An 8,955-nucleotide genomic window follows, 5' to 3' on the forward strand; every position below is an offset into this window, starting at 1 on the left:
GTTCCCATAGATCCGTTAGCTCGGCTGTCGCTATGATTCACGAGACAACCACACACACACCAGAACGTAAAGATTAACACCTATGTAGTCAACCAAAACATCGATAGGCGAGAAGAGAGAACCTACACATCAGACATGGGCACATCAGGAAGCAAGATGAATATGAAGATGAATTGAGCGAAGTTAGGCAAGCAAGAAAGAGCTGTCCACTACAATGATAAGGGGAAGAGAATGACATGAAGTAATGATGAGTTGATGACCACAGACCATCTCCGTGAGAGCAGAGAATATGAAGATGAATTGAGCGAAGTTAGGCAAGCGAGAAAGAGCTGTCCACTACAATGATAAACGGAAGAGAATGGCATGAAGTAATGATGAGTTGATGACCACAGACCATCTTCGTGAGAGCAGAGAAACTGAGGCCCATTTATCGGACCGATTAAACGAGAAGGCATCCGGGTCGATCATCGGAGAAGCTGCCCAGAGACATGGGACAACTATAACGCACATGATGACATAATAAATATACTACTGTGTGCATAATAGGGTGATCAAGCGATCTGATGCGTTGGCACGCAGAATCCGATGACTGATGAGCTTAAATCTACTGTTTTTTTTCTTAATTCAGAACGTTCTATATGACGGTTGATAAATAAAATAACCATGTACAAATAATTCTTAGTAGGAGTATAATACTAGTATAAAGCTGGCGTAACGGCGTTGGACTATTGGGTGAGGAGTTGCGGAGTTCGCGGCTGTGGAGCACTTCCGAACAAGCCCTAGAGCCAGAAGAGTAATTTCATATTTGCATCCCGCTCCGCTTCATCCCCGGTTTCGCCCATCGATTTCCTTGCCTCGTCCCCTCTCCGTCTCTCTCTCTCACATCTTCCTTCTTCCCGACCCCCGACCGCATCACCGCGCGCTGCGCGCCCGCTACATCCGGCGGCGCTCTCGCGTTGGCCGACGATGGGAGCGATAACCTCGGCGGAGCTCAACTTCCTCGTCTTCCGCTACCTACAGGAGTCCGGTCCGTAACTAGACCCATTCCTTCCTGCCACGTTTTTATTTGGTTATTAGGTCGAGAGAATCTGGCATGCTTTGCGCAGATTTAGGGGTTAGGGGCCTTTGTGCTGCAGATGGCGAGATTTTTGTGGATTCGCGTGTTACATAGGAAAATAGGGATCTGGTAATGCTGAATGCTGCATATGATGCGTCTAGAGCTTGTGTTTTGCGACTTTTAGATTGGGATTGTGGTTTCAGGTTTTGCAATGCTATTTCTCTTATTAATTACCTTTTAGTTTTCATTCCTTTTCAGATTAGGGTTTTAGATAGCTTTGCCCATAGTGGAACTTAATCGATTAGTTTCAGGAAATTAATTGTGCTTTTGGTGCTAATTCGTCCACCTCCGCGGCAGTATTGGTTTTACTGACCTCAAATGCAGAAATTCATACAATCCCTCAGAAGACAAAACCATCGATATAGTGCTATCGGTTGTTTCTTATTTGGGTTTGTTGATTTCTTTAAGCACCTGTTACTCATCGGTGCATTGTGGGGACGGTTTAATGCTGGGATTTCTGAACATTTTTCTTTCGAGATTGTATTTCTGAACTTTTTTCTTTTGATATTGTATTTCTGAACTTTGTCCAGCTTGTCATGCTCTACTGTGCAGCTGTTTGTTACTCCCTCTGTTCCATAATTTGAACTAAAACCACGACAATAGTTATGGAACGAAGGGAGTGTTATTCTTTAGGATATTTTTTTGTACCCTTCTAGAATTGCTGGCATATGTAGTTATTATATGGTTGAACACATGGTTTTCTGTTCTCATTGATAAGGCCATGTTTGGTTCACGGGAAAACGACAGAAAAAGCAAAGGAATACTGTTCACATGGGGAATTTTCCCTTTGTGCCGTTTGATTCATGGGAACGGCCATAGGAATTTTACAGGATAGGGACGCGTTTCCCATACTTACTAAGAAATTCTTAAAAATTGCAAACATCCACTCCCGTTTCTTTTTTGGCTCTCCGCTTAAGACCGAGGCACTGCAACCTCCGTAGCAGTGGCTCACTTGGCGCCATGGAGCCCTTCGAAGAGACAGGGGAATGAAGTCACGGAGTGCAAGAAAGTTCCAGGAGTCGTAGGCCAGCTATGCATGGAGGGGCTCCGTGAATTATGTAAATGGTATTGTGGCAACAAGCTGGACATGGTACTGGCAGAGGTTTGTGTGCTGGGCGCCATTGTGAAGAGGGAGGAGAGGGGGTGGTGGTGGTGGTGGTGGTGTTCTGTTGAGCCACGGTGAAGATAAAAAGCTTGATGAACTGAGGATGAGGATAAGAATGATGTATCGTGTGGTGGAGAAATAACATGTTTTCTTTTCTTAAAGCATGCCCGCAATTGTTGTTTGGTGTATATATATGCAGGGAGCCAAGGAGTACCATTCGTTAGCTCACTGAAGTATGAGCTTAAGATTTAATTATTTTCCCTATAGTTTCTTAATGTGGTGTTTACAATTATGCAAGTACTTCATGTGCACAAATCCTTTGTTTCACTTTCCCGCTTGTGATATTTTCCTGTGTTTTTGCAATCCTCTGTTTTGAATCTGGATTCCTTCCCTATTCTTGTATTTTTTTGCTATTCCTGTTTTTGAATTCCTGCATTCCAAACGGGGCCTAACTGTGTCTCTTCCAACTAACTTTCCAGGTTTTGTTCATGCTGCATTTACTTTAGGGTATGAAGCAGGGATACATAAAGGTGGGATAGATGGAAATATTGTCCCTCCTGGTGCTCTTATCACTATCGTGCAGAAAGGCCTCCAGTACATAGAATTAGAAGCAAATACTGATGAAGTAAGTATGTTTATCTCATACTTCTAGTGTGGCTGATGTATGGTACATCATGCACTTTTCTTGTTTCAGAATGATCAAGAAGTTGAGAAGGATTTTGCTCTTCTGGAACCTCTTGAAATCATCACAAAAGATGTTGAAGAGTTGCAACAGATTGTGAAGAAGAGGAAAAGGGGGAGGCTTCAAATTGATTGTGACAAGGACAAGGGGAAAGCGAAAGAGTGCATCGAGGAGCATGAACATCGTCTTGGTGGTGAACGGGAGCGAGAGCGCCATGACAAAGAAAAAGACCAAGAGATGGAAAGAGATAGAACTGAAAGAGACAAGGTGCAAGAGAAAGAGAAGGAAAGGGAAAAACAACACACAGATCATATTGATAAGGTTAAGCACGAAGAGGATCCCCTTGCCAGTGGAGGTAATTTATTTTTAGCTGTTCCGTTCCCATTCTACCACTCCTTTTTGCAATATATTTTAGCTAACTATTAGTAAAACTCAAATGACTATATGCTGGATTATTTCTGGCCCATGTATAATGCTTCATAACTATAATTGATTTATGCTGTTGTTTCCTAATTTTGGTGAGCACTGTTTAAATGATAGGGCTAGCAAGTTTTCACGTGATGCAATAATTTTACAGTTCTTGGTGTAAACAAGTAAACATTGTGACACAGCATGCAAAATATTTTTAAAGAGTAACTCAGCATGCAAAATATATATGTAGGAATGATATGGTAAGCGTTAGTGTAGAATGGGGTATTGTACACCCCTAGTAAAATTGTGTATGGAATTTAGTAGTTTTGGATTAGTGTAGTAAAACAGTGGCCTGGATAGTAAAAAGATTAATCAAAAGTCACTACATTTTTGTACACCATTTTACTAGGGTTGTAGAATAGCTATTCTACACTCGTGGCATCTTTTAGGTTTGTCATTGATTAGTCTTTCATTTGTCTAATTGCACTGAGACTAGTCCATTACCACCTGATGACTTTGTACTGCATACTACACTTAATGACTTAAACCTGACTAATCATGCCTGATGCCCATGATTAGTACTGCATGCTACGCTTAAAGCTGACTAATCATGCCTGATGCCCATGATGAAAAAAAAGGGCAACCCGGTGCATGTAGCCCCCGCTTGTGCAGGGTCCGGGGAAGGGTCCGACCACTTTGGGTCTATTGTATGCAGCCTTTCCCTACATTTCTGGAAGAGGCTGTTTCCGGACTTGATGCTTTACCACTGCGCCAAGGCTCCCCTTCTTGATGCCCATGATGAGTAGTAACAAAATTAAAAGTTGATACTGTGTATGCATCCTTTTTTTTGCGTTCATGGGGCATTTTGGTTTTGGGGAATCTACATCTTACTCACCAACCAATATCTTTTTGGTATTATAAATAGTTAGGAAGCTATAGCATTTTCATACATCTAAGGTTAAATTAGAAGGTTAACTATTCATGAAGTGACGTTTTGATACCCCTGCTCAGCTGGATCCATATTAGTGTGAGCATTACCATGGTTCATTAATTGAATCCCAATAGAGGGCAGACCTTTCAACGGAGATAGCATGGGGTGGTATAGTCGGGGGGGGGGGGGGTTAATAGATAGCAACCGGGTGGTAAAAAATCCGCGTTAATATATGTATGCATATATTCTAAATGTCAGATGTAGGGGCTGAAATAGCTGATATATTCTGCAAATACTGGTACCCACACAAATGACACTGACTCAACTTCGTGATCCAAAATAGGCTTTCTGATCTATTCCACCATGATTTTCTATTCGTAGTTCCTGATATGTATCCATACAATAACTCTATTATCGCCGTCGCATGGACGTTGGAGCTGATTTAGGACAATGTCCCCTTTCTTGGACATATCATCCATCTTATTAAAATAAGATGATACTAATGTAACTCTAGGAGTAACAGTTTCTGACTTATGATTTAAAGCAAGCAGTAGCCCCCTGTGAATTTACTTTTTCTTGGTATCTCAGTTTCTGTATTAGCGTTTCAGAGAGCTTCCCGTTATATCATGTCTCAATATGTTTTAAATTTAGTTGTGTGGAGGACCAGGGCCTTATTCATCGTACTATTGTATTGTCTACTGATATGTAGTTACCTCAGGTCCTAAACCAATGGATGTAAGTACAACTTCTCATGAAATTTTTAGTGCGGATGTAACCGTTTTGGAAGGACACAGTTCAGAGGTTAGTAGGTTCTTCTAGTGCTTAGATGTTTTTCACTGTCAAATAGATTCATCAACCCTCTTATAACTTCCTGTTTCTCTTGCATTCGTTTGCTTTAGGTTTTTGCTTGTGCATGGAGTCCAGCTGGTTCTCTTCTAGCTTCTGGGTGGGTCATCTGCTCTATTGTATAGATAGTTGTGTTCTTGTATTGACTTGTAGTTGTAGCCCCCTCACGCGTTCAGTTTTATCATGGCATCAAATTGCCAAGTAATTTATATGTTAATAATTATAGTATCTGTTGTTTTGATTATTCTTTTTGCCCAAGTCTTTTTGAGATGCATGCTGAGTTCCTGATTGCAGCATGACCTGTCAAGATCGAACGAGTGGAGATCTCCTTTCGTTGTAATATCTGGCTTCTCAAATTCAAACCTGATAATTTGCATTTTTCTTTCATATACTCATTCTATCCCTTGGCGCAGTGGTAAAGCTGCTGCCTTGTGACCATGAGGTCATGGGTTCAAGTCCTGGAAACAGCCTCTTACAGAAATGTAGGGAAAGGCTGCGTACTATAGACCCAAAGTGGTCGGATCCTTCCCTGGACCCTGCGCAAGCGGGAGTACATGCACCAGGTTGCCCTTTTTTTTTTATACTCATTCTATCCCATCCCTCATCGTATTTGTGAATCTCTAGTCTATATTTGCCTTCTTGTAGTTACAAAGTTGTTTATTGTATGCATCCTCGTTGAGTTATACTGCTATTTTGTTCTTGCTAGGTCAGGAGACTCAACTGCTAGAATTTGGACAATTCCTGATGGTCCATGTGGTTCCATTCAATCCTCTCCTGCAAGTGTTCATGTTTTGAAACATTTTAAGGGTAGGACCAACGAGAAGAGCAAGGATGTCACCACACTTGACTGGAATGTAGGTTCCTTGATGCTGTATACTTTTCTATTCATAATTCCTTATTTGCGAATTGTGTTTTGGTCAAAATTAATCTAGATTACAATGTTGTATTGGCAGCCACATCTATTTTGGCCAACTTGTTCATTTTTTCATTATCCAATGCCACCTTTCACCTCTAGGTTCATTACTAAGCCATGTTATCTTGTAAAATTTGGCCTGTCATCCATGCCAGGGGGAAGGAACACTATTAGCCACGGGCTCCTATGATGGCCAGGCAAGAATATGGAGTAGGGACGGTAAGAAGTCACTATCTTGTGTGTGTGGGTGTGCGTGCACAGTGTGTGTTAGCCTTTGCCTTAAACTCTGTTTAATAGACATCGATAATAAATTATTTTCCCTAATATGGGCTGGGTCAATAATTTCATCTTACCCGAACAAGAGTTGTCAGAACTTGGATGGGCCTTAAAGCATGGTCATAGTGTGCCTCCTGCTGATTTTGTGCATTCTTTCATTCTTATCTATCTGAACGAATATTTCAGGAGAGTTAAAGCAGACTTTATTCAAACACAAGGGACCTATATTTTCTTTGAAATGGAATAGGAAAGGTGATTTTCTTCTAAGTGGCAGCGTAGACAAAACTGCTATTGTCTGGGATACAAAGACATGGGAGTGCAAGCAGCAATTTGAATTTCATTCAGGTATAGTTTGCATGGTCCAGTTGTCTTTGACATGACAAAATGTGTAGCACAGAAACTAACTTGTCCTCGTTCTTCATTTAGCTCCAACACTAGATGTTGATTGGCGAAACAACAACTCTTTTGCAACATGCTCAACTGATAACATGATCTATGTTTGCAAGATTGGGGATCCACGCCCAGTTAAAACATTCAGTGGCCATCAAGTAAGATTTCTTAAACATGACATGCTATTTTGCAATGTGCTAGCGAAGTGCCTGTGTGTTGCTATAGAACACAATGAATGGGCGTATAGAGGCATTGATCAAAGGCATTCACCTTTGGCTCACAACAAATGTCGGTGTCTTTCTCCCGCTTCCACCCTCTCCTGCAAACTAGTATAACGCCCGTGCGTTGCCACGGGCTCTTCAAAATTTATAATCAGTATCTTTCATTTATCATCCCCTCATATTGGGTGATTATGGGGTGCTCTAATTAGAAACACAACAATCAAATATTAGGAAATTTCACCGAACGAACAACAACGAATAATACGATATCTATCAAACGAATAAAATGAGGTCATATTTTTGGTCCGTCATGCACTTCTGTTGAAAAGTGCCTATCCCTTTTAGAATCAACCCACTGTTTGCTCGCACGCAAAAAAAATACATCTCTAAAGTGGGGAACCGATCGGTGCCAAAAAGAACTCAAACTCCTAACCAATCTCGACTTCGTGCTCTTCCACTTCCATTGATAAAGATGGGACGTCAAGGGTTTCATCATGATGACCTCGAGCAGCCGCCGACATCCCTCCCCACATCTACCCCTACCCCCTGCTGCCGCTTGCACTGTCCTTGCTCCTCGAGGGAGCTAGGGACACAATGTTCTCTAGGATGGGCATGACTAGATCCACGAGGAGGCCACATTCTTCCATGGGAACCCAACCAAGCACACCACCCTCCGCAACCATCCAATCCCAGCCTAACAAAGTCAAGACCCGCCATCGATCCACAAATCAGGCTCGCCGCATCCAGGTTCACTGCAAGTCTGCGACGAGTCTGTAGTCGACATCTTGACTTTGGCTATCCCCGCGGAAGAATCATCGGATCCTGCTTACTTTTACCATCACTTCGTCTCTTCCCAAGGCAGCGACACCACCCAGCCAATCACCACCACCGCTTGCGGCTTGCCTACATAAAATCATGAGAAATCCCCACGGCGGTGCTGTAAGATCACCTTGGCGACCTCGACAGTGACCGACTGGTCTAAGATCTAAGCTAGCCGCTCTTTGTAGAAACCAATAGAAGTAGGCATGTGACTCAGATTTGTTCTTTGGTGTGCATGCGTTTCTTGCTGCCCACCAGCTCTTGTCTATAACTCGCCTATCTCTGTACCAGCTCTTGGTCTACAACTCGCCTATCTCCATGCTCGAGACGACCAAGCTTGATGCGCAAGCCGCATACGTCTGCTAGACCTATATCCAGGCCCTATGATTTTTGGATCACTGGCACTATGGGTGCCAGGACCGGAGTCGCCCTCATCCACCAAGTGGATCAAGGAGGCCCACCACCTAGACTCTACATCGCAACATTTTGTGTTTTCCTATAAAAAGTAAAGAACCTTCTTTAATAAACGTAAATATAACCTTTTGGTTTTATAGTCTCAACTTTCCTACACTCCAATACCAGAAGGATTTCTTGGTTTTATTTAATGACCTTCTTGAATGTCATTCACTTAGAAAGGTAGTAATACAATCTGTAATATTAAGGCAAATTATTAGTCATATTAAAGTGCAAAAGGCCCTATAGGAGTCAAAGCATGACTTTTATGGTTATACTGTAATTTGCAAGATCTGAGATTTATGCAAGTGTACAATTAGAGGAGAGCCAATTAAATAGATTTTTCACATTCAGAATAGTACGATTAGCAGTAGCACTTCAATTTTTTCATGTTTGATCAGCTTGCTAGGTGGTTATCACTAAGCATGTTGGAACGATGAGCATAACCTAACTTAGTTCAGTACGTGTTGCTGCAAATTAGTTCAGTACGTACGAAGCTGTTGCTAATTTCAATGCCTGGCTGTTGCAAGTTTCTAATGAAAAAGTACTTCAGGTCAAAGGTCAGGGAATATACACTTTTGTTATCATGGTTGTTTCCTTATAGTGAACAACTTTGATCACCACTTCAGCAGCTACTATCTATAAGAAGACATTAGCTAAGTAGATACAGGCAAAGAAAGCATGTAGGCAAAACCAGAATTAAAAACATCCTTCTCAATGGAGCTCGTGCAGTTCGGAAGACCCTAATCATCGATGAGGGACCCCTCCGATGGTAGCATGGCGTGACAATT

The 8,955-nt window shown here is 42.0% G+C and overlaps 1 protein-coding gene across 2 annotated transcripts in view; it reads left to right on the forward strand.

Annotated features, from left to right (window-relative positions):
* Positions 1–743: 743 nt before the first annotated feature.
* LOC119354387 (WD40 repeat-containing protein HOS15-like) overlaps positions 744–8,955 on the forward strand; it is a 21,589-nt gene continuing 13,377 nt past the window's right edge. The window contains exons 1-9 of one of the 2 annotated variants that reach the window (XM_037621119.1): positions 744–1,027; positions 2,702–2,847; positions 2,917–3,259; positions 4,956–5,047; positions 5,146–5,192; positions 5,799–5,946; positions 6,161–6,224; positions 6,468–6,626; positions 6,708–6,829. In XM_037621119.1, the coding sequence (XP_037477016.1) occupies positions 967–1,027; positions 2,702–2,847; positions 2,917–3,259; positions 4,956–5,047; positions 5,146–5,192; positions 5,799–5,946; positions 6,161–6,224; positions 6,468–6,626; positions 6,708–6,829 (1,182 nt within the window). In that variant the 5' untranslated portion in view covers positions 744–966. The remainder of the gene's footprint in view (positions 1,028–2,701; positions 2,848–2,916; positions 3,260–4,955; positions 5,048–5,145; positions 5,193–5,798; positions 5,947–6,160; positions 6,225–6,467; positions 6,627–6,707; positions 6,830–8,955) is intronic. The other variant, XM_037621120.1, reaches the window with a different exon arrangement.

Source organism: Triticum dicoccoides, chromosome 2A (genome assembly GCF_002162155.2).
Source record: "Triticum dicoccoides isolate Atlit2015 ecotype Zavitan chromosome 2A, WEW_v2.0, whole genome shotgun sequence".
Taxonomy (NCBI): Eukaryota; Viridiplantae; Streptophyta; class Magnoliopsida; order Poales; family Poaceae; genus Triticum; species Triticum dicoccoides.